The sequence below is a fragment of the Zygotorulaspora mrakii genome, chromosome 4, assembly GCF_013402915.1.
Source record: "Zygotorulaspora mrakii chromosome 4, complete sequence".
NCBI classification, from domain to species: domain Eukaryota; kingdom Fungi; phylum Ascomycota; class Saccharomycetes; order Saccharomycetales; family Saccharomycetaceae; genus Zygotorulaspora; species Zygotorulaspora mrakii.
This window is the reverse complement of record NC_050722.1, coordinates 389396-412785: the sequence shown is the minus strand read 5'-3', so window position 1 is coordinate 412785 and position 23390 is coordinate 389396. Positions and strand designations below refer to the sequence as shown.

Below are 23390 nucleotides of genomic sequence, written 5' to 3'. Positions count from 1 at the left end.
TTTAAATTTTAACCAGATAGCAGTCTATTCTAAAAACATCTTATCTTTAAACGCCGCTATTTTTCCCTTTCTTCACTGAAAGGGCACATTCAATCCAACCCTTTCCGCTGTACGTTTGACGATTTCCTCCTGTGACAGTTTCGTACCTGGGTTGTACCTTTCAATTAACTCATCGTATTCTCTTTGATTCGTCAGAAATGATGCCACGTCTTTGAAGTGGATGATATTCCTTTCATTCAACGCATGTGACAGGAACTCTTTCTTTATCGATCCACTGTCTTCGATGAAATGCAGCTTTCTGTCCCTAGATGGATCGCTGTTTTTCAGTGTTTCTACTTTACGATTCAAACTTTGCAAGTCTCTAACTAATCTTGACTTTCGCAACACGTCTATGTTCTTCACGTTCATTTCTCTGACCACATTCATGCGTTTATATGTCAGAACCGCAATTTCTTGCTTTTTCTCACCCAATCGCAGTGCAATTTTTGATTTTTTATTACTTCGAACCATTGCCTTTATAACAGCTTTGTATGCATGTAATGCTTCTGATTGGAGTGGGCCCATTTTGTAAATAGAAAACTTATCTAGCTCAGTCTTGAGACCAATAAACCTTCACTTCACGATCTCCGATCAATTCATTATTTCATCTCTTTTTTCTCTTCATAACTCAAATATCATATCACTATGTACTTCTCACCTTGACTACCACCATCTCAATCAAGAACTGCCCTGGCCATGCGCGAGCACAGGACTGAGAGAACTGAGCCGTGCACAATGAGAGAAGAAAAATGAACTATAAAGTTACCCGGTCCCAGAAATAGTGCTACCGTGCCGAGAGGTCTCTCGTGGGAAGGTACATTGTTAATCTGTTCCATTTTCCATCCGATCTCGGAATCGAATTTTCCGAAACTTTTTTTCATATGATTTTAAAAATGGCCGAATTTCGGAGCCGAAATGCATGATATTCGAAGGGGGTCTCGAATTTGGGGGTTCTCGTGCATCCATTTAATGGATCATGATTTCAATATAAAAGTTGCAGGCTTGCATTGAGTACTTGTTAGTTAACGACGTCAGCGACATCGAACGTGATAACCAGATTGATAGGGTAAGGGATCAATCAACCCCAAGTACTAAGGATGATGTCTTATAGAAACTCAATGGTCGCCAAGAGCGCCGCAAAGAGAACGTTTGCTTCAATTGCCACGACTGAAAAGGTTCTGCCAAAGAAGTACGGTGGTCGTTTTGTCGTTACTTTGATACCTGGTGATGGTGTTGGTAAAGAAATCACAGATTCTGTTGTGTCGATTTTTGAAGCTGAAAATTTACCAATTGATTGGGACAGAGTTGATATCTCCGGGGTAGACCGCAAGGAGGACGTCAAAGCGGCTGTTGACTCTTTGAAAAGAAACAAGATTGGTCTGAAGGGTATATGGCACACAAATGCAGCAGACCAAGCCGGGGGCGGGTCTTTGAATGTTGCTTTGAGAAAGGAATTGGACATATACGCTAATGTCGCCCTATTCAAATCTATCGAAGGTGTCAAGACAAGGATCCCAAATGTGGATTTGGTGGTTATCAGGGAGAACACTGAAGGTGAATATTCCGGCTTGGAACACGAGTCCGTTCCAGGTGTGGTAGAGTCTTTGAAAATTATGACCAAGGCAAAGACTGAGAGAATTGCGAGATTTGCCTTTGATTTTGCCAAAAAGTACAACAGAAAGGCGGTAACCGCTGTCCATAAGGCAAACATCATGAAATTAGGTGATGGTCTATTCAGAAATACAGTTACAAGAATTGGGGAGGGAGAATACCCAGATGTTAAAGTTGATTCCATCATTGTTGATAATGCTTCAATGCAAACTGTTGCCAAACCCCATCAATTTGACGTTTTAGTTACACCCTCCATGTATGGTACCATTCTGGGTAACATCGGCGCTGCTTTGATTGGAGGCCCAGGTTTAGTCGCCGGTGCCAATTTTGGCAGAGAATATGCAGTTTTTGAGCCCGGTTCAAGGCATGTTGGTTTAGATATCAAGGGCCAAAATATCGCAAACCCCACTGCTATGATTCTATCAGCTGCGCTTATGTTGAATCACCTAGGCTTGGAAACATCTTCCGCTAGAATTTCAAAAGCCGTTCATGAAGTTATCGCCGAGGGTAAATCCACCACCAAGGATATCGGTGGCTCTTCCTCAACAACAGATTTTACGAAGGCTGTTATCGAAAAGTTATCTTCCTACAAATGAACTTATATTCGAAGTAAATGATAGATTCTTTTTCTTTATCACTAGATTCATAACCCACTTTACCTCTTAATAAGTTAATGAAAGTCCCAAGAGCAACGTGAATTAGTTCTATTCTTATATATAAATAACATGAATAATATAAATTAGATATATACATCTCAAAGTCAACAGAGCAGCAGAAAGGCATAATTTAGTACTATGAATATAGAATTTATCTCGATAAGGGCATAAATCATTAGATGGAACTTTAAGGGAACACATAAAAAAAAAAAAAAAATGAAAGTAGATTGTTATTTCCTTCAAAAACACCATTAAAAACGTCAGTTCACGCTAATAACTGAACGTTCTATAGTCCTAAAAGAATGGGTTCATTAATGAACGAGCCGGATACCGATTTCCATCTTAAGCTTAACGAGCAACTTTTCCATATTCCTCATGAATTGGTTCGTAAAAATGTTAAACAAGTTCAGAAGCTTATAGACAGAGAAACAGCAGTTCTTCAAAAACTGTTTACTGAAATGAATAAACTGTTAGAATCAAACACATTGGAGCAGGATAAACTGGCACTCGTTAAATTAAATGATATCATAAAACATGTCGATCATATAGAAAAAAGGCTAAATAAGAGAGGGGAAGAAGAATTGAAACTATTGAATAGAATTGATTCAAGGATAAAATTCTTCAAAGAATTGGAGGAATCAAAAGCTTCAAGAGATGTCTCAAGATTGACGGAGTGGTATCAAAAATTCACAAATTTGTTAGTTGGCGATTATCTGATGAGAAACAGTACGGTTCGTTCAAATTCGTCAGTACCAGAAAATATTTCAAATGAAGATGAAAAGTATTGGAACCCAGGAGTGGTGTTTTTAAGACAACAGAATCTCAAAACCCTATTAGATTATGATATACTATTATCAGCTAATAGGATATCAAAAGCGTTAACAGAAAGTCATGATTTAGGTCCACTATTATCTTGGATTGGTGAGAATAAATCTTTTCTTAAAAGAAATTATTCCTTCTTAGAATTTGAAGCAAGACTGCAAGAATACGTGGAGCTCATAAAAACTGCTAATTTCATTGATGCTATAGCATGTTTTCGGAATTATCTTCTACAGTTCATGGAGAGCAATTTCGCTGACCTGAAGCTGGCTTCGGGTCTATTAGTCTTCATTAAAAGCTGCGAGTACAATCAAATAATGAGCCAAAGCAAAATATCTTACGATCAAGAGCGCAATAACAACATACCAAATGGGAAATCTGAGGCCTGTTTCACAACTAGAGACCAGATATACAAGCACTTTTTTCACAAAAAAGTTCTCCCAAAACCTAGCTTGCCATACTCGAGCAATGATTTTAATTTAAATTACTGCAATAAAAATTTAGATTTTGAAAGATACACAGATCTGTTGGATGAGAAAAGGTGGAGCACGTTGAATGACTTATTTACTAAAGAGTATTATTCAATGTATGGAATATCGCATCAAGAACCACTTTTGATGTATTTATCGCTTGGAATATCGGCGTTGAAAACCAAAGAATGCGTGAACCATAGAGTGGTTATATCATCTGATAACGAGAAATTAGATTCGTTCATAGACGAAAACGTATTGACAAGTAACTGTCCGGTTTGCAGTGAAGAGTTCGCACCAATTGCTAAAAATTTACCTTATGCACACCATACTGAATCAAAACTTTTCGAAAATCCTGTAATGCTACCTAATGGGAATATATATGATGCAAAGAAGTTGAAATTATTAGCGACAACGCTAAATCGTAAGAATTTATGTTCATTGGATGACGGCAAAGTCATGGATCCCATTGATAAGAACATTTACTCGGAATCAGAATTCATTACTATGTATCCCACATGAATATCTATCTGTTACAGCAGAAATTTGGGTCTTTTTTTAATCGTCTTCGTCAGAGGCTTGATTTTTCTTCTTTTTACGCTCGAATTTCTCGAAAACGTAAACTCTTGCATCCCTTTCCTTTGCAGGTTTCGTAGTATCCTGCTCGCTATTGGTCCTCCTGTGCTGATAAGATGGGTAGAGATCCCAATGAAATTTTCCGGAGCGTTGTACACACAAACCAATACTCTTAGCTAAAGTCTTGATCATCCATGAATCGTAAGGTTCTCCAGTGAAGACTGTTAATAAAAATTTACCATATCCTTCACTGGTAATTTCCTGGTTATTCTGAGACTCCTTTATGTCGTAGCCCTGATTGTAATTCGATAAATTGGTCATTATGGGCTTATTTACCAATTCGAATAATTCTTTGCAACTTCGTAGATATCCGAGTACTAGCTCTTGATGATCTGCAACATTTCGATCCTGATCTTTAATACCTTTTCCCGTATGAGGAAAGTTGAACAATATATTCTGTAATATTTTATTCTTCCATGTAGGACCTAGAACTTTGTTCCATGGTGTCTTTTTGGATAATTTGAAAGATTTGGTTAGGTTTTTTGCATCGATTTTGAAGAACAGTTTCACATTTTGGCCCAGAAGGTAATGATAGTTCTCATGAAAAGAATGTGGATATTTAAGCTCTAGTTCAGAAATTGAATTATCATAACTGGTCACTATTAAATTTTCTGGCACGACATATCCCTCTTCAATTATGGACTTGGCGTAGGACATATCACCTTCACCTATCAACAGCAAGGTCTGGTTCTTTTCAAATGGAACAAAATTGCTTTGCATCAGCTTTTGCATCTCTTGATTCTTCTTCACTTTTGTACTCGGCTGAGATTTTTTTTTTAGCTTATTTTCAGCTTTCTTCCTGTACTGTTGTGCTAATTGGTCATGTGTTTGATGCCTTTGAAGAGCTGCCTTCAATGACTTGGCACCTGACTTGCCCTTTAATGGCCTTCCCATGACTTGAACAATTCGATAGCTCGGCCTACTTGCTTGAATGTATCTCCATATTGGTAACCGGAAGTCGTCTCATCCCAATCAAATAACTTTTTTCATCTCATCTCTATCCAAAAGATGTCTGGGTTAAATGTTCATGTGTGAGTCGGACTCTCACCATTATTAAACAGACACTTTCTAATCATATTGTAGATTAATTTTTGATCCTCGAGCGTAGGTCTTGTTGTCTATAGTCATAGGGTGATGTAGTTAGTATAGTGCCCTGGTTGTAAGAGAAAAAACGTGTTTACATACCGCAAATAGTAGCCTGAGTTTTGTTGATTCCTTGACAAGCACGGCTAAGTAAAAGATCACCTGAAAGCCTCTAACAAAACCTTCATTGATGACAACGTCAACAACTTGGTCTCTCGGTATAAACTCGGTCTCAGCAAACCAATGTCTGTTGAAACTGCGAGGCAAGAACGCAAGTCCTCGGACCTTTCTGATCTGCACTCCATAATTTGCCAGAACCGTGAGAGTCTCCATCGTAGGCCTCCTGAAAATGAGGCTCAACAAGAAGAAAATGGTGGCAATTGAAAACAGCTGCCCAGTATTTGAGAGCTGAACATATCTTGCTAATGTAAAAATCCCTGTTATAGTTCCTAAAGCGACTATTAGTAAGTTCATTGCGTTTTTATTTGTGTTCCAAGTGGGAACCATAGTGATTCTCAAGATTCCTCCATTGCTATTTTGATGAATCTCTAAACTATAGCGTTGCCTCATCAGTGGCTCCAAAGAGATTGATTCGATAATAGACATAGCTTATGTTGAACCATATAGCGAGTCCTGGACTTGAACACGCCTAAATTTGCCTGTTCTTTTTCAAAGCTGTCTCTGTGCGAACGAATGCCATCAATTTCCAAGGCATCGAAGGCAAAAAAAGAGTCGAAGTGACAAAACACTACAGATAGGTACATATGTGAAGTATATTTATATATATATCGTTTAATTACTTAACCTCTCTTATTCTAACCCATAGCATATTCTTCAGCTTCCTTGATAGCCTGTTTCCTCTTCTCCTCGATTGTTCCCAATACGATTTCAGACTTTCTATAGACTTTCAGTTGGTCTCTCGTGAAACCACCGGAAGTTTTCTTTTTTGAATCATCACCATCACTTAGCTTGAAGCTCTTCAAATCTTCTTCTTTGGCATTTGCCTTTGCCGCATCAATAGCCCTCAAATGTTCCTCGTGTTTCACTTTCAATTCATTCAACCTTTCGTTGAATTCAGAAACCGTACCAATTTCTTTCTTCGTGTCTATACAGTACTGCTCAAAGTCAGGGGGTAGCTTTGATTGTAACGCCAGTTCCACGATAATAGTGTGTTTTCTTTCTTCGTTTACAAACTTCGCCTTCACCTGCTTCCTCGTTCTGTAAGGGAATAATTGCGCAATGAGATTAAAGTCAGTCCCCCACATAGATAATGCTTTGTAAAATTTTATCAACTCCTCGGTCGTCCATGGATCAGTGTAGGCATTTCTACCATAGGTAGCTGAGTTGTACAAATTTTCAAAAGGGTTCTCATCAAGTTTTTGCTTATGTGCGTTTTCCATACTGGCATTTTTATGTCTATCTACGACCGTGGAGTCTTCGTCAACGATCAATTTACCATCTGGCCCCATCTTTAATTGGATAGCCGCATGTGAACCTTGGCTCTCAGGAACATCACTATTAAGAAGCTTTTCTGTTGCCTTTTTACGTTCCTCTAGTTCTTTTTCTTGTTCCTCCTTACGCAAAGACTTTAAAGACTTAAACTCCAATCGGGCCTTGTGCCTTAGTTCTCGACGCAGTTTCCTCTTCTCGATCTTGGCTTTACAAGCCTGTTTAGCTCTTTCAAAATTCTCAGATGGCTCACCAATCGGAAGTTTGGGTTTACATAGCTCCGCCATCGTAAACTCTTCTTCATCTAAGGTATAACGGTTAGAATCGAAGTCTTGAATATTTTTGGGTATTTCTTGAAGATTTTTTATTGTGTATTTTTCATATAAGCTATCTGTTCTTTGGAAAAGATCTGCGGATGACTCTTTCTTACCCTCCGATTTCGGTACTGCCGTAGCTGTGTGCACATTTGCATCAGGTGAACTCATCCTAGATACTATACTGATTCTATGAGCAGAGCCAGACTTTTTCGAAATCGACGTTCTGGCCGACATTCTACTTCGTTTTAGTGCTTGCAGGGCTACATCTTTTTCTGATATACTGCTGAGTCTAACCTTTCTTGTCGTTGAATTTGAGATTGTGGATAATCTCCTTCCATCATTACCTATCGAAGGCTCGTTGAATCCTGGTTTGAATAATGGCTTCGCACTTGTTGCACCGCCAAGAGAGTCCAGTCTACTTGAGTGTCGACGTCGGCTACTAGAACTTACAGTGGAAGGAACTTTAAGTTTTGCATTAATATGTGTGCCGTCGAGCTTTTCTAGAGGTCCTAATTTCGTATCTGCCACATATGTATCGTTATCATCTTCGTCTTCCTCATCGCCCTCATCTTCGTCAGCGCTCGCATCATGCGCATTTTGACTGACTGTTTCTCGAGTTTCCACAGCCGTGTCCTCGTTTTCGTTACCATCACCACTCTTGTCTGCCTGTGATCTTTCTTCGTTCGCAACTATTGAAGGCTGTACTGTTCTCGCAGTTGTCAGTAGCCGACGCTGCCTCGTCTTAGGAGTAAACCTAACACCACTTTTGTTAACTACACTACTCATTATCACCCGTACTACTGCTAAAGATAGGAAGTAACTTCTTATACCGACTTTTGAAGGCACTATGAGGCTTCTTCTCGTGATGTTTTTTTGTATACTATCGTTCAGAATTGCGCATCATGCGAAAAACGTTCTTTAGTGACACAAAAATCTCGTCACCGCATCCAAAACCGGGCTATCATTTGAAGGATAATACTCTTATGCGCAAGTAAAAAAATAAATAAAGTGTGCTACATTTATTAAAAACAGTCTCTGTAATCAAAAGTTTGTGCTCAAATAGTCCAATGAGGCGTTGTATTGTGAGTCAGAAAAATTTGCAATTTTTCCTTGCCACTTACCGCCCTTCTTGCCACCACCACCTTTCAAAGTTTCAAGAAGAGCAAATAGTGAGTCACTTATTTTTACTATCTTATCTCCTGACTCTGACAATATGATCAACGAGCCACTGGCTGATTGTTTTTCACGACCACACAGTACAATCTCATATTCTGAAAAATTGGAAATTGTGCTAGAAAGCTCTTTAGATACTTGCAAAAGATAATCAAGCGCACCGAATTCATCTCTAAGCAAGAAGGCCTTTCCAGTGTCATTAAGCTTTTGCGAGATTTTCTCAGCGTCATAGGTAGCCAGCTCTTTCATCCAAAACTGTTCTCGTTTACTTGACTTCTGTATTTGATCTTTCATCTTTTCAATTTTACCTGTTATCTCTTGCTCAGGACAGCTCAAAATATTCTTCGATTTGAAGAGAATTTCATTTGCCAAACGGCCATATTTGGCTACACGATTACCACATATGAAATACAAACGTGAGTTGTTTCCCCTAATGTTGGTCTGATTGGGTAAGATAAGGAAAGAGCCAATCTGACTAGTTGATGTTAAATGCGTACCGCAGCACGGATTCGCATCTAGCGAGCCTATGTGAATGGTCCTCAAAATGCCTTTTTCAAGATCATAATCATCCGGGACCTTATGGGTCTTGACGTCGGCTTGCTGCTCAGGAGTACTCTCTTCAACAGATATATCTTGATGATTGAGGATGATATAATCTTCAATTATCTTGGAGATTTCACTCACTTCTTCAAAGCTCAACTTTCCGTCAAGTTCAACGTAATTAAAGTAATCGTTTATTTCAAGCTGAGGCTTTTTCTCAGTGGGCACGCCTCCCATAGACCATGATACTGTGTTCAACTTATACTTGGTATCTAAAATGGCGCTGAGCAGGTGCTGGCCGGTATGTTGCTGCATGTAATCTAATCTCCTGTCTGCATCAACCGTAATTTCTACCTCTGTTCCCGGCTCAATATGCCTATCGACCTCATGTTTTGCATGCAATCCTGCCCTATGAACGTAATCCACCGGAATGTTTACATTTTGTGCATCACCTATAAGTTTGAGAAAACCTGTATCACTGGGTTGTCCACCGCCCTCAGGGAAAAGAATTGTGTCCTGCAATTCAACCTCATATTTTTTCACACCTTTAGCTTTCTTGCCGTTATTCTCAATAGGGTCGCTCGAAATAACGAATGTCTTAAAACCGTCTAATAGAAGAGATTCCCTTTGACATCTCAAACTTCCAACGTACGTACGCTTAACGCTTGCCTCAGTTTCCATTGAGAACAAATATATTTTGCTTGCCAAAATAATTGTAGAGTAAGAAAATTACATTGCTAAATCTGTTAAATCTCTGTTTGATATCGATTAACTCGTAATCTCGCATTTATAATGCAAAAAACGGAAAATGGTGACAGAAAAACTATCATGCAAATTAAAGAGAGAAGTAGGCTGATCGCAATTACACAACTCGCTGAGGCATACCTATCTATAGATCTTAATAAGGTTTGTATCTTTTTGATTGAGACTTTTTCGAATTTTTCTTATTCTTTTCCTTCCTGCTATCAGAATGAATCACTTCAATTGGTCTCTTAGTGGCTTCTGCGTCTAAAGTATTTGGTTGCACAGGCACTGGTGTCGAATCTGATAGAACGTCTAATTTTGCAGAGTACTCCCAAAATTCGGAAGGGACGTTCAAGGCCTTTCGGCCTTTCCAGATTCTAACACAGCCGTCCTCACCGCAAGAGTAAAGTAGATCTGATTGCTCTGGGGGAATGTAAACATCTCTTATTACCTCGTTACCGTGGGCAGACGGAATGACAATTGAATTTTTGACTTCCACTATCTCGTTTTCAAAAGGAAGCAACTTTAAGAATCCGCAATTCTGTTGTGAACTGCCAGCTGCGATGAAACCTGGGTATATATCAATAACATAACCGCAGTTCCATGTTTCTCGAACGTCACAAAAGTCTAGAGGCTTGGGTTCGCGGGCTTCATCCGTAATATCATTCAATTCGTGAATGGCAAAAGTTTCCATGTGCGATAGCGTATATATTCTTTTTGGTGAAAGCCACCCACAGGAATGGATTGAAGCAAAATTGATAACTTGATGCAGACAATCCTCCTCATCTTGGTGCCTGAGATCATAGATGTTGGTGTAGCCATCAGTGGATCCACTAAGCAATATATGAGGGTCACTAGGATGAAATTTGAGATCCGTTACGTCATCGTGGTGAGAGTCAATGAAGGTTTTGACAGGTACATTCCACTTCCTGATATCATGCATTAAAATCTCTGCATCGACACCACTTAGTTCCGTGCCTGAAGCTAGAAAGTTATGACGAGAATCCAGAGACAGAAACGGAGCATTTTTATCATTTTTGAGTAGTGCCACAGCATTCTGGGATCTGATGTCAAAGATTTTAACTGAGCTACCAGACGCTACAGCATAGAGTGTGCCGTTATTGTAGTCACTATTTATGACTTTCAAATCGTTGCATGAGATGTCGCCTGTCTCTGTGACTTGCTTTGATTTTCCTGTGTCCCAGTCTAAATGGTGGACTTCGCCATTGCTCAAACTTGTCAGAAGGGCGTGTTTATAAAGCGGTTGAAAGGCTAAACACCAATTATTTGCGCCAAAATCAATGCACTCCAGTGACTTGTAACTTGGCGTCTCATCCATTTCTTCGAAGATTTAGTTCCCGAATAAATTGTATAGACGATTTACATTTTCAAATATCTTGAAATTTATGATATAACAAACTAAGGCATCACTTGCAATGCTTTTGCAAGGCAGGAAAAAAGAGAAATAATCGCAACTTCACGCTAGTCTGAAAATCTTCAGATGGTACATTGAGTGAAACAAATCTACCAGAACAGAATGGATTATGTAATTCTGTAGATAAAGACACTACTACCTCTAGTACAGGTAGTGAATAAAAAATTGGTCTCTAGCGGGATCGAACCGCTGATCCCCGCGTTATTAGCACGGTGCCTTAACCAACTGGGCCAAGAGACCTATTTATTATCTGTTTTCAGGGTCTCATACATTTGTTCTCAAATCATGAACTTCAAGGACCTACCGAAAACAGTGCAGTTTGCTGTTCAGATGAAGAGACAACAGCTCTTGTCCTGCACTTCAGCAATAATAGCGCCTCAGACCTTTAGCCATCGAGCGCAGTAGACAAATTCGGCACCACTCCGGCCTCATCTTGGCTATATAATGTAATACGCTGCAAGTTTACGATCTCGCTTCAAGCGTGCGTGCGCCGCAGTCTCCTTTTCTGCAATTTTAAGCCCATTTTTGAGAAGAAGACGCAGATCAAATTAAATCGAAACGTTAAATACGGCAAGAGTACAAGCCTTCTTTGCATTGCTGGTCTTCACCTTGAATCACTCTCATTCTTTTCTCACTTAGATTCATATTTGAAATTCATTTTTCTATCTCAGCGTCACAGTTTTTGCATTTTGCACTCACGTTCTTTCACTGTCACGATACATTGCATTTATACATTCCAAGATAGACGATGAATCAGCCCAATATCGGTAAGTATGCGCCTGGCACAGTTCTGACAGTTGGATCACATCAGTGTAAAGTGCTGAACTATATTACAAGTGGTGGATATGCGCAAGTCTATACAGCCGAAATGTTTCCCAATGATGGCACCTCAGAGTCCAATGTAGTATGTTTGAAAAGAGTCATTGTGCCAGACAAACCCAGTTTGAATACTCTCAGGGCAGAGGTGGATGCGATGAAATTACTGAAGGATCGAAAGTATGTTGTGTCCTACATAGATTCGCATGCCGCAAAGTCGAGCCTCCAAAATGGAAGTTATGAGGTGTTTCTTCTGATGGAATTTTGCGCTGGGGGAGGTTTAATTGATTTCATGAACACTAGACTTCAAAACAGGTTTCAAGAATTCGAAATTTTGAATATAATGAGTCAAGTGACGCAAGGTATTGCCGCCATGCATGCGTTAATACCTCCTTTGGTTCATCGAGATATTAAAATAGAAAATGTGTTAATTTCACAAAGGGGCGAGTATAAAGTCTGCGATTTTGGTTCAGTTTGTGGAGTTATAAGGCCCCCCAAGAATCCTCAAGAATTGGCATATGTCGAACACGATATCATGAAAAGTACAACAGCTCAATATAGAGCACCGGAAATGATCGATCTGTATCGCGGATTCCCAATCGATGAAAAATCAGATATTTGGGCACTTGGTGTTTTCCTATACAAATTATGTTACTATACCACACCATTCGAAAAAGGCGGTGAACTGGCAATTTTACATTCAAGGTACGAATTTCCCGCTCAGCCACTGTATAGCGGCAGATTGAAAAACTTGATTCAAACTATGCTGATGGAATCGCCTATTCAAAGACCTAACATTTGCCAAGTTCTTGAAGAGGTCTCGAGAATGCAAGGTCTACCCTGTCCAATTCGGGACTTTTATCTGCTACGCGCAATGGAGCAGAATGACCGGAGCAAAGACCTTCAGAACTATCAATTATACAATAGTAAAACGCATCCAACACTTGGCCATTCGTCCATTCCTATCATAAATACACATCATATTAATTCTTTACCAAGTATGCAACAGGCGACACCGGTACCTCAGCAAATGCATCAAATCACTACATCAAATACATTGTCAACATTTATTCCAGTACCGCAGATACAACAAGCACGATCAAGTGCTCACCTTGATGATCTCAAGAGTCATTTTCAGACAGCAAAGGTTGCGGACGTGGAAGGTGGAAAAATGTATGGTCTTCAAAACTATCAATCAGCCCATTCAAATCTCAGCATCGCATCAACAAGTCCAGAAAAGAGTGGTCGAGGGAAAATCAGTCAAATGATGCAATCAAATCCAATTCAGTATCATCGCGGGTCGCTTTATGTGGACTCAGAGACACAGACTTTTGATACAAGCACATCCCTCGAATCAAAAGAGCCTCGAGACCTTTCACTTCCAAAGCCTACAGTTGATACCATGCAGCTCACCAGAAGGGCCTTAGCTCAAAGTGCCTCTAAAACAGGATCTAGTATATCGACAAACCTCACCGCAAAAGACCAGGGACGCAGTTTGTCTCCTGACACCCTAGATAATCACCGCGAAAAACCGTATTCGTTGAACACCAAAACTAATGACTTATCATCGGATCATACATTGCAATACCCGAGATTGAATCCTGTGAAGAAGCTTGATAGCAAATATGAAAGAGACGGTCCCTCGAGAGAGGACTCAAAGCAGGCCATACAAAAAAGGGTTCATGAGTTATTGAACTCTTCTGAGGAATCATTACAAGGAAACAGCCCCAAAGAAGACCATGACCGCGAAAACGCTGATAGACAAACTCAACCAATCTTTCCACATTCTAGGAAAGGAAAGGCGACACCACCTCCGCTACCACCAAAACCAGCTCATTTGAGACCGAAAAAGCCAGCAAAGCCAAACTTTCTTCGTGGAGCTAAAATTAAGAAGGAAGATCAGATAGCCGTTTTGGATGGCGAAGTTGAAGGATTGACGAGAAATGTCAGAAAGGAGGTTGCGAGTACCCTTTAACAAGCGCACTTAAATTTCCTGCTATTTAAGTAGTTGGAAGTTACATACAGCGAGTTCCTTACATAAAAATGTAGATTCAATTCAATAATTCATAACACCTAAAGAAGACTTGACGTCAACCAGTGTCCTTTCTAATACTTAAATCAGTTTTGGAGAGTCTCAGAAGGTCGCCCGCGCTAACACCTTTCTTTCAATCACTATCGCTCCATTCCTCGAAAGAGTCCAAAATAAAATCTGTTCCTTCTTCGAACCTTTCCTGCATATTGCTGCTTAAGCCGTCTGACTCACACCTTAACACCCTTCCAAACTTTTTTCTTGGCTTCTTATTCTCATTATCTACCCAACAAGGATGGTTTTTATCGGTAAATACCAGAGAGTTTTTAAAGTACCAATCGCTTAACGATTCGTCTACTAAGGGAACGAGTGGTTTCAAGGGTTTTCTACCGACAAAACTGACTGATGATTTCACCAAAGTTCTAGTATCTCTATGACCAAGCAGATGAACAATTCCTGAATATGCGTCACCTACACCAATAAAAGCGACTTTCGCAATTGACGGTAAAAATTTGATAAAGTTATCCCATAGATTCAATAAAATTTCCTGTGCAGTTATCATTGCAGAGTAATTGTCTTGTTCATATAATGACTGTGGAACGTTCACATCAATAACACCATATTTGCGATCTACAGCCCATTTGAGAAAGTCCAGAGTGGAATCTACAATGATAGAAGTTGATGGATCAATTAAACCAGTTATTGTGTCTCCTGCAGCCCATATTTCAGGTGTGTCATGCACTAATATTATGATCGTTTTTTCTTGAAAGATATCGGGTGAGCATAAAATGGTGTCTTCTGGAACCTCTATTTCATTCAAAGGAAGAGTTATGAATCCATAATTTTTTGCCAGTTGTCGCAATTGCTCTTCACGGATTGCCTTTTGAAGTGGGAATGTCCTACTGATGAGAGATTCCGTTATTTCTTCGTTAAATTTGTAGCCAGCATTACCATTTTTGTACTTGAAGCAATTCCAGTGTTTAGATTGAATGCGAATAACCTTATTGATCATTTCAACAGCCTCGATTTTTGGGGTCTTTTTGGGGTCCGGTAGCTCGTCAGGTGGCTCGCCGATAAGTATTTTCGCAACGCTAAGAGCACTTTTTGCAATAGCGTCTAAACTATATCCTCCTTCAAGTGCTACACACATGTTTCCTCTAGCCAATGATTTCAGCATGTGTGTCATATGTCCATAGCAGCTTGGACTGACATGACATCGGCCGATGGTATCTCCTTCTGCAGCATCAAATCCAGATGAGATGATAACAAAATCAGGTCGGAACTCTCTTGCCATGGGCATCACAACCTCCTCAAAAGCCAGCATGTATTCTGAATCACCAACTTCTGCAACAGGCCATGTAATATTACAATTAAAACCGGCACCTTTGCTCTCTCCGACCTGATCATATCTGCCGTGAATTGTACCGGGGTAATACTTTCCTCCCTCATATCTGTGTATAGAGATATAAAGAACTCTATCATCCTCATAAAAAGCTTTTTGCGTGCCGTTACCATGATGAATATCCCAGTCCAAAATTAGAATTCTCCTTACACTCTCTGGATAATTCTTAAGAATATTTTGTGTAGCGACTGCAACGTTGCTGAATAAGCAAAAGCCACCAGCAGCCTCAGGTTCGGCGTGATGGCCAGGAGGCCTCACGACAGCTATGGAATTTTTTACTCTTCCCTCAACAACAGCTTTGCAAGCCTCAATGACACCTCCACATGATAATTTGGCTCCAAAGTAGGAGTCATTGTTAAAGTAAACTGAGTCTCCACTTTCTGTCTCCTTCAGTAACTGTTCACGGTTCATTTTGGAAACTTTCTCTATGGAGTCAAGATGCTCTTTGGAGTGTACTTGCAGAATCTCTTCGTCGGTAGCTGCTCTAGCAGGTATTTTGAGCATTAAATCACCAATATCATCAGCACCAATTAACGTGGGATCTTTTATGAGACCGTTTTCAGCTAGTATTTTGTAGATACGGTATATTCTTCTTGGATCCTCGGGATGAGGATCGATATATTCAAAATACGAGGTGAATATCTTTGCATGATACCGCATTCGAACATCGTAACAAAGACCGGTTTTTAAAGGAGTATAATGAATCTTTGGTGTGCATATAGGTACTATTACCTGTTTCTTCTTCCCATTACTCTGCCAACTAGAACTGTCGTGTCCATCCACCAATTCACTTTGTGAGTCTTCTAGTTTATGTTTCCTATCCAGAGTATGCATTTCCTCTTTCTTCACCACTTCTACGCTCATGGCAAAAGCAACCTAATTTTTTTCTCCACCCTTTCTATGTACTAAGTATTAGCAATTGAGTTAAGAGCTACTTTCATTGAATTTATTAAACGACTGTTGTTCTCTATCAGATTTATATTTTCTCATTTCTATTTCCTTTATGATAAGTTTGAAAATTTCACTCCTAAAAGAGAATTTGTCTCATCTGAAAAAAAAAACGAGGACTCATAAGATGAGATGAGCTAACAACCTCTTATTTCAGTGATCTAAGAGAAACCCGAGATGAATGTTTACCGGGATGCTACATGGGTGCTAGAGTATGTTGAAGAGGAGGATAAGAAGGGTAGAATTGAAGGCTCGATGCAATCCTTGGTTCTCAGAGCATGCACAAGGTATAAGCTGAAGAGTAATCCAAAACATATTTATGCATTGGTGGATTCTGCATGGAAATATAAGCCTTATTTGGAAATCATCATGAAGAAATCAGACATTCTAAAGGACATTCCAAAGAAGAAAGGGAGCCCAATGTATTCAAGGCTGACAGTACTTTTGCTCTGTCACGACTTGTTATTTTCCAAACAGAAGAGAATACAAATGGGGAAGTTACCCATCAAAGAATACGTTTTGAAACATAAGACGAGGCTTCATAGTGAGCTGGTCAAATTGAAGTTGAAGCTTAAAGTGAAAGATCTGAGTCAACTAATTGAAAAAGAGGAGATTTCAAATGATGTAACCCCAGTGAGGTGGATAAGAATAAATCCACTTAGATGTCCGGGAAATGATGTAAATTCTGTCTTAGCGGAGCTGGAAAAAAAATTTACGCAGCGAGTGGACCATTGGAAAGATATTGTGCCAGGATGTATATATCATGATGATTTCATCCCTAACGTTTTCGGTATACATCCACAAGACAAAATTACCTCTCATGAACTGTATCGTCAGGGTAAAGTGATAATACAGGACAGAGCCTCGTGTTTTCCAGCTCATATATTGAACCCAGATAAAAACGATGTTATCATAGATGCATGTGCTGCTCCTGGAAATAAGACAACTCATGTAGCGGCTCATCTTCTTCCAAAATGTGAAAAGGGCCAACTCACTAAAATATATGCGTTTGAAAAAGAGCCGAGAAGAGCTCAAGTATTACAAAAAATGACCAATATTGCTGGTTGTGGTAAAGCGGTCAAAATTAACGTTGGTGACTTTACAAAACTTGCAATTCCGGACCAATATAAAGATGTCACGGGTCTAATTTTAGATCCCAGCTGCTCCGGTAGTGGAATATTTGGGAGGAAATATGTCGATTCTCTAAATAGGGCCAAGCGTTTACAAGATCAAGAGAAAAAACATCAACAAAATGACAAGGAAGAAAATGATCTTATCCTAGAAGAAGAAGAGCAGGCGGTCGCTTCGGATGACCCAGACTTGCAAAGTCGTCTATCTAAGCTGTCTTCCTTTCAATTCCAGGTAGTAAAACATGCAATGAGTTTACCTAATGCCAAAAAAATTGTCTACAGCACTTGTTCAGTACATCCAGAAGAGAATGAAAAAGTGGTGATAGATTTACTACTAGATAGAAAAGTTCAGGAATGGGGTTGGAAAGTTGCTGGGCGAGAAAATGTGATTCCTGATTGGCCGAGAAGGGGTATCAAGGGAGAGTTTGACCAAGTTTTTAGGAAGGAAACTGCGAAATGCCAAGAATTGGCTGATAGTTGTATCAGGGCATTGCCAAGGGAAGACGGAGGCATAGGTTTTTTTGCAGTCTGCTTTGAGAGATAATAAAAATCATTCATCAATTATACGTATGATATGTAACATTTAAATTACAATCTGGATAGGATGTCATCAACAACATCCTGGGTACTGGATTTACCACCAAGATCTGGGGTTTTAACTTGGTTGTCCCTTAAGTTAGCATCGACAGCCTTATAAATGTCTTGAGCGGATTCATTGTGGCCCAAAAACTGCAGCATCAAGGCAGTAGATCTGATGGTTGCAATTGGATTGGAAATACCTTTGCCAGCGATATCAGGAGCAGAACCATGGCATGGCTCGCCGACAACAATCTCAGGGCCGACATTGGCACTTGGAACTACACCTAAAGATCCGACCAAAGCAGCAGCACCATCCGATAAGATATCACCATACAAATTTGGTGCGACGATTACGTCGAAACATTCAGGTTCTCTAAACATTCTGTAGACCATGGAGTCGACAATTTGCTCGTTGTAAACAATTTGTCCGTATTTATCCTTTTGGGTTTCATAAACGTCCTTACAGACTTCTCTGAATAGTCCATCACTTTGAGACAAAACGTTGGATTTATGTGTGACAGTTAAAGTGGCATGTCCGTATGTCTTCAATCTCTGTAAAGCGATGTCCAACGCAATTTGCGCAATCCTTCTGGTTGCAACTTCACTGATTCTCTTCGTAGCGTCTGCAACTCTGGTGCCTGTCTTTGGATCAATGTACGTCTTCTCTAGCTTGATATACAAATCCTCAGTGTTTTCTCTGACAATGACCATGTCTACTTTTCTATCTTTGGTTCCCTCAACAGACTTTACGGGACGAACATTGGCAAATAATCCCAATTCCTTTCTTAGTGCTACAATTGGCGAAGAGTAACCTTCAACCTTGGTGGTTGGAGACTGAACAGCACCGAACAATGCACCCTGGCACTGGTTTTTCAGAATTTGCACCGTCTCTTGAGGAAGAGCTTTACCAGTCTTCTGGAAAGTTTCCCAACCAGCATACAGATCGATGAAGTCGAATTTCAATCCGTGCTTACTTTGCACGCTTTGTAACACCTGTTTACCAGCAGGGATAACTTCCTTACCGATACCATCACCTGGGATCAACCCAATGGTCATCGATTTTGGAGCGGAAGCATAAGCACGTTTCGCAGCAGCCCTTAGAGAACTCGACCTTAGCATGATATGGAAGTATGTCTTAAAATTTTTGTCTGTCTTTTACTGTTGCCAAACACTTTAACTTGAAAACAATGGTAATTGCAACACCTCCAGAACTTATATAGAATTGGACCTGCAACACAAAGCGTATGAGGTTTCCTGGCTAAAAGGCACCATATGATTCATTCACCTTGAAAACTTCGACGATTTCCTACGGAATTTCAACATTTTGACACCTGAAAAAGTTGCGTGGGTTTTTTGAAAAATTATACTTCAAAATAAAAGGACTTCGTGATGAGCTAGGATGAGCTATGTGAAGCAATGGAAGAGAGAGGCTATAATACATCTCAGCCTCATGACAATTGATAATCTAGTAGTGGGAGATATTGATCACCAGCAGGGACATGTTTCAAATGTGGGGAACGATGAAGAGATGGCATTTTACGAGAAGTCCGTGCGTGAGATTGCTCGAGGCGACTCATACGTGTGTATGATCTGCACCGTGGAGATGGACTATACATGTAGCATGTATGCATGTGGAAAGTGCTATAGGGTATATGATTACGAATGTATAAGGGAATGGGCCCTAAAATCGACGAAACGGACAGCTGATGGCAGTTGGAAATGTCCAAATTGTTTGCACGTATCCAAGCAAGTGCCTGCAAAAGACAAGCCTCGATGTTGGTGTGGGAAGGTTGTGCGACCGGATGCGAACCCCATGGACCCGAACTCATGTGGTCAGACTTGCAACGCGCGCATTTGTCGCCATGGTTGCTCCCAGATATGTCACTTAGGGCCTCATGAAGAATGTATGAGGACGATAAGTATCAAGTGTAGGTGCGGTAAGCATAAGAAAGATGTTTTCTGCCACGAATTCCACGACGCCAAGGAAAGGGGAAGATTCAGGTGTGAGAATAAATGCGGGAAATCACTGCATTGTGGTAGACACGCTTGCAAGAGACTATGTCACTCTAAGTCCTGTGGGCCTTGTCCAGAGGTTTTGACAACTACCAACACAGACCTTTCACTCGTATGCTATTGCGGGAACACGCATTTCAAATCCATCAAGTGCAAGGATATCAGGATGGCGAAGAAACCGTCTGAAAACGCAAATGGTGACACATGGGTGGGCTTGTTTTCATGTAGCAAGATCAGATCAGTTGAATATTCATGTCATCAGCATTCATTTCTTGAGGGTTGCAAGTCAAATCCATCAATAGATGGCAAGAATCGATGTCCTTTCTCACCTAAGTTTATGAAAACTTGCCCTTGTGGTAAGACCACACTAAAGCATTTGACTACAAAGAGAAAAGTGTGTACAGATCCAATTTTCACCTGCGAATCGAGATGTGGTAAGAAACTGAGGTGCGGTAAGCATACATGTCCTTTTAAATGTCATGAGGGCCCTTGCATGGACCCGTGCATTCAAACAAATATCCTCAACTGCTCATGTCAACAAAGGAAATTCATAACTCCCTGCAACTTCAAGCATATGCCAAGTTGCAACATTAAATGTGAATCTTTGATGTCCTGTCGTCGTCATAGATGCATAGAGAGGTGTTGTTCCGGCAAACCGGCAGCAGAAGTGAGAAGAAAGACCCCGTACGGATCAAATGAGTTGCAGGACGAGTCACTTGTTGAAGCAGAGCACATTTGTCTCAAGGACTGTAATCTGATGCTTTCATGCGGAAAGCATAAGTGCCAGCGAAAGTGTCATCCTGGGAAATGTCCTCCATGTCTAGAGAGCAGTTCTGACGATCTGGTATGTCCGTGTGGTAAAACAGTTGTTGAAGCACCCGTTCGTTGCGGAACCAAGCTACCTACTTGTGACTATCCCTGCATCAAAGTCGTACAGGGTCTTTATCAGTGTGGACATAAACCAATGCCGCATACATGTCATCCTTTAGATCGACCATGTCCTCCTTGTACAGCTCCTGTACAAAAGCGATGCAAATGTGGTAAAAGGGATACGGTTCGGACAGTTTGTTTTCAAAATGATGTCTCATGTGGTCAGATATGTAACAAACCATTGCAAACGTGTCGACATAATTGTCAGAAGCTCTGCCATTCTCCAGGAAACTGCCAAAGAAAATGCAAGGGTACATGTAATGCTGAAAAGAAATATTGTGACCACAAATGCACGAGACCATGTCATGGTAAAGAAAGCTGCCCTGACACGCCATGCACCGCTATTATCAAAATTACCTGTTCGTGTGGGTTGCTAGAAAAGGAAGTTGTTTGTGGGGCTTTCTCGAGAGCTTCGAGCCCTGCCTGCACCGAGTCCCTACCGTGTGATGACTCTTGTGAAATGAGAAAGAGGCAATTGGAGCTAAAAACTGCATTTGGAATATCCGATGAGGCTAATGCCTCCTCCACGTCTGGCCTTATCTCTCATGAAAAATTGGTTTCAAGCGCAACGACCTTTGAAGAATTGGAGTTGCCCTTCACCGAGGTAGCTTTAAATGTCTACTCTAAACATTTTGCATGGTGCTCTTCAATAGAAAAGGTTTTGAATTCTTTTATGGACGATTCACAAAAAAATAGTCTTCACTTCAAACCTATGAAACCACCGCAACGTAGCTTCATTCATGAGCTTGCAAAGGCATACAAGCTTTATTCTGAATCTCAGGACCGTGAGCCAAAGAGGTCCGTTTACATTAATAAAATGGAAGGAAGCGGGTATGGTAAACCATTGCTATCGTTAAACGAGTCACTGCCAATATATGTTTCCTTCAAGGAGCTCGAGAAAGAAAGGAAGTCCGATCACTTCGAATCAAAAACTACAGTAAGGCTCATAAATTACACTTCAATGGATACTCCAAAGATCAAACCTGCTGAAAAAAATGCATTTATAATTAAAAATATCGCTAGGGGGACAACAGAGCAAGATCTCGAGAGAATTTTCTCAACATACCTTAAGCACACTTTGGTTAAAAATCCACGATACAAATTGGATGCTGCCGGAAAAACTGCATTTATATTTCCGGAAGATTATACCAACGTTAATGTTAATGTACAAGAGGACTTAGAAAGACTTGTAGGTCATTTTGATTTCATCATCAAGGATTTATTCGTTGCAGAAACCGTTGGACTATGCAAGTTTGACGTGAGATTACTTGCTGAAGACCAGATTGGCTTATAGTATAGGGCTAAATAGTCCCCAAATTTTAACTATTTACAACTCTGTACGTATTTATATACAGAGCACTTGTGAATTCAACCATTTACTTGAGTATTTCTGAAATTGCAATGGTTATAGTATGACTTCTTCAGTACCATCTTCATCCCTCCTCTGTTCCCGTTCATTTTCCTCATTCGCATTACTGCTCCACGATTCAGAGGGGTTAGCCCGTCTTGCTGAAAGCAGTTCAGTTTCTTCAATTGCCCTTTGCTTCCAAGCATCAATAACTTTTTGCTCTTGCTCCACACCGAACTCTATAGCAGATGGCCCATAAACTGATCCAAACATTTCAGCCTCTTCCTGCGCTACCTGCTGTTCCACCTCCTGCTGCATTCTCAAACGATAAAACTCAAATCTGGCCTGGTCGTACGCTTCTATAAACTCTTTCTGCCTTTTCAATAAATAAAGAGTCCTTTGTACAACACTTTCACCGTCAAGTGGCTTCCCTAATTGTTGAATGTTACACCAGTCATATTCTTCTCCCCCCTCATTCTCCACAAGGATTTTGGGTCTTGAGAGCTCCCAAGGGTGCTGTTGATAAAAGATTTCCCGCAATTTGTCCTCAACAAATTTCAACTGTGGTGCCTTATAAAGCCTATTCGCAGTTATTCTTCTTTCAGATCTCTTTGTTCTCGTTTTATATAAGCCCTTGGCATTCGGATGTTGAGAAGCTTCCTTTAAACAGGCGATATTTTCATTTGATGACGGATTCACCAGTCTAGGCTCACGGGTAAATTTGTTACTTGGTGGTAAAGAAGCAACAACTTCGTACCATGCAGGAGTGTTCAACAGCAGTCCAGACCTCAAGTAGGCTGATGTGCGTTGGAGCACGTTCACGGCATTCGTTTGAACTTTCATTCCGCAAACCTATTAATGGCTTCCAAGTGATTGCCAGATTGACAGTTAGAATATGATTGCTATCCTTTTAGCCTCAGTTACTTGCATTTTACAAAATAATAGAGCTCTACATCAAACTACATCACACGAAAATTTTTGGTATAGTTAGAGCTTTGTCGAGGATGTTATCACTTTTATCACTGAGGTGTACGGATTTACCCATACAAACTCGACTCCTAAAGACGTACAAATCTAGTGTCACTTGACTGGTTAGACTCAAAGCATTCATGATACTTAGACGGCTGTAATGAGCGTTACTAATCCTTCTATTCATTCTTCCTGTGTGTTATTCACTATACTCTATTACCTTGGCAGTTTGCCGTAGTACGCGATGCATATTT

At 40.3% G+C, this 23390-nt stretch overlaps 14 protein-coding genes and 1 non-coding gene across 15 annotated transcripts; 5 read left to right on the top strand and 10 right to left on the bottom strand.

The window, feature by feature from the left end:
- Positions 1–72: 72 nt before the first annotated feature.
- Positions 73–564, bottom strand: FMC1 (Fmc1p; the record flags this gene model as incomplete). Its single annotated transcript, XM_037288338.1, has 1 exon — positions 73–564. One exon carries the CDS (start codon positions 562–564, stop codon positions 73–75), a length of 492 nt encoding a protein of 163 aa, XP_037144233.1.
- A 572-nt stretch (positions 565–1136) lies between these two features.
- Positions 1137–2246, top strand: IDH1 (isocitrate dehydrogenase (NAD(+)) IDH1; the record flags this gene model as incomplete). The annotated part of the gene is made up of 1 exon (XM_037288337.1): positions 1137–2246. The coding sequence occupies one exon, from the start codon at positions 1137–1139 to the stop codon at positions 2244–2246; it is 1110 nt and encodes a 369-aa protein (XP_037144232.1).
- A 362-nt stretch (positions 2247–2608) lies between these two features.
- Positions 2609–4117, top strand: FYV10 (glucose-induced degradation complex subunit FYV10; the record flags this gene model as incomplete). Its single annotated transcript, XM_037288336.1, has 1 exon — positions 2609–4117. One exon carries the CDS (start codon positions 2609–2611, stop codon positions 4115–4117), a length of 1509 nt encoding a protein of 502 aa, XP_037144231.1.
- Positions 4118–4153: 36 nt separating this feature from the next.
- BMT5 (25S rRNA (uracil2634-N3)-methyltransferase) lies at positions 4154–5125 on the bottom strand (the record flags this gene model as incomplete). The annotated part of the gene is made up of 1 exon (XM_037288335.1): positions 4154–5125. One exon carries the CDS (start codon positions 5123–5125, stop codon positions 4154–4156), a length of 972 nt encoding a protein of 323 aa, XP_037144230.1.
- Positions 5126–5371: 246 nt separating this feature from the next.
- On the bottom strand, positions 5372–5920 carry GPI15 (phosphatidylinositol N-acetylglucosaminyltransferase GPI15; the record flags this gene model as incomplete). The annotated part of the gene is made up of 1 exon (XM_037288334.1): positions 5372–5920. The coding sequence occupies one exon, from the start codon at positions 5918–5920 to the stop codon at positions 5372–5374; it is 549 nt and encodes a 182-aa protein (XP_037144229.1).
- A 209-nt stretch (positions 5921–6129) lies between these two features.
- Positions 6130–7866, bottom strand: BDP1 (transcription factor TFIIIB subunit BDP1; the record flags this gene model as incomplete). The annotated part of the gene is made up of 1 exon (XM_037288333.1): positions 6130–7866. One exon carries the CDS (start codon positions 7864–7866, stop codon positions 6130–6132), a length of 1737 nt encoding a protein of 578 aa, XP_037144228.1.
- A 255-nt stretch (positions 7867–8121) lies between these two features.
- On the bottom strand, positions 8122–9474 carry HG535_0D02070 (putative alanine--tRNA ligase; the record flags this gene model as incomplete). Its single annotated transcript, XM_037288332.1, has 1 exon — positions 8122–9474. The coding sequence occupies one exon, from the start codon at positions 9472–9474 to the stop codon at positions 8122–8124; it is 1353 nt and encodes a 450-aa protein (XP_037144227.1).
- Positions 9475–9691: 217 nt separating this feature from the next.
- Positions 9692–10876, bottom strand: HG535_0D02060 (uncharacterized protein; the record flags this gene model as incomplete). The annotated part of the gene is made up of 1 exon (XM_037288331.1): positions 9692–10876. One exon carries the CDS (start codon positions 10874–10876, stop codon positions 9692–9694), a length of 1185 nt encoding a protein of 394 aa, XP_037144226.1.
- Positions 10877–11138: 262 nt separating this feature from the next.
- Positions 11139–11212, bottom strand: HG535_0Dtrna5I. Its single transcript has one exon. It is a non-coding gene; the product is annotated as a tRNA-Ile (tRNA).
- A 508-nt stretch (positions 11213–11720) lies between these two features.
- Positions 11721–13763, top strand: HG535_0D02050 (Ark/Prk/Nak family serine/threonine-protein kinase; the record flags this gene model as incomplete). The annotated part of the gene is made up of 1 exon (XM_037288330.1): positions 11721–13763. The coding sequence occupies one exon, from the start codon at positions 11721–11723 to the stop codon at positions 13761–13763; it is 2043 nt and encodes a 680-aa protein (XP_037144225.1).
- A 190-nt stretch (positions 13764–13953) lies between these two features.
- On the bottom strand, positions 13954–16083 carry HDA1 (histone deacetylase HDA1; the record flags this gene model as incomplete). Its single annotated transcript, XM_037288329.1, has 1 exon — positions 13954–16083. One exon carries the CDS (start codon positions 16081–16083, stop codon positions 13954–13956), a length of 2130 nt encoding a protein of 709 aa, XP_037144224.1.
- A 261-nt stretch (positions 16084–16344) lies between these two features.
- Positions 16345–17841, top strand: RCM1 (rRNA (cytosine-C5-)-methyltransferase RCM1; the record flags this gene model as incomplete). The annotated part of the gene is made up of 1 exon (XM_037288328.1): positions 16345–17841. The coding sequence occupies one exon, from the start codon at positions 16345–16347 to the stop codon at positions 17839–17841; it is 1497 nt and encodes a 498-aa protein (XP_037144223.1).
- Positions 17842–17885: 44 nt separating this feature from the next.
- Positions 17886–18995, bottom strand: LYS12 (homoisocitrate dehydrogenase; the record flags this gene model as incomplete). The annotated part of the gene is made up of 1 exon (XM_037288327.1): positions 17886–18995. One exon carries the CDS (start codon positions 18993–18995, stop codon positions 17886–17888), a length of 1110 nt encoding a protein of 369 aa, XP_037144222.1.
- A 280-nt stretch (positions 18996–19275) lies between these two features.
- FAP1 (Fap1p) lies at positions 19276–22113 on the top strand (the record flags this gene model as incomplete). Its single annotated transcript, XM_037288326.1, has 1 exon — positions 19276–22113. One exon carries the CDS (start codon positions 19276–19278, stop codon positions 22111–22113), a length of 2838 nt encoding a protein of 945 aa, XP_037144221.1.
- A 111-nt stretch (positions 22114–22224) lies between these two features.
- Positions 22225–23010, bottom strand: RSM25 (mitochondrial 37S ribosomal protein mS23; the record flags this gene model as incomplete). The annotated part of the gene is made up of 1 exon (XM_037288325.1): positions 22225–23010. The coding sequence occupies one exon, from the start codon at positions 23008–23010 to the stop codon at positions 22225–22227; it is 786 nt and encodes a 261-aa protein (XP_037144220.1).
- Positions 23011–23390: the final 380 nt, after the last annotated feature.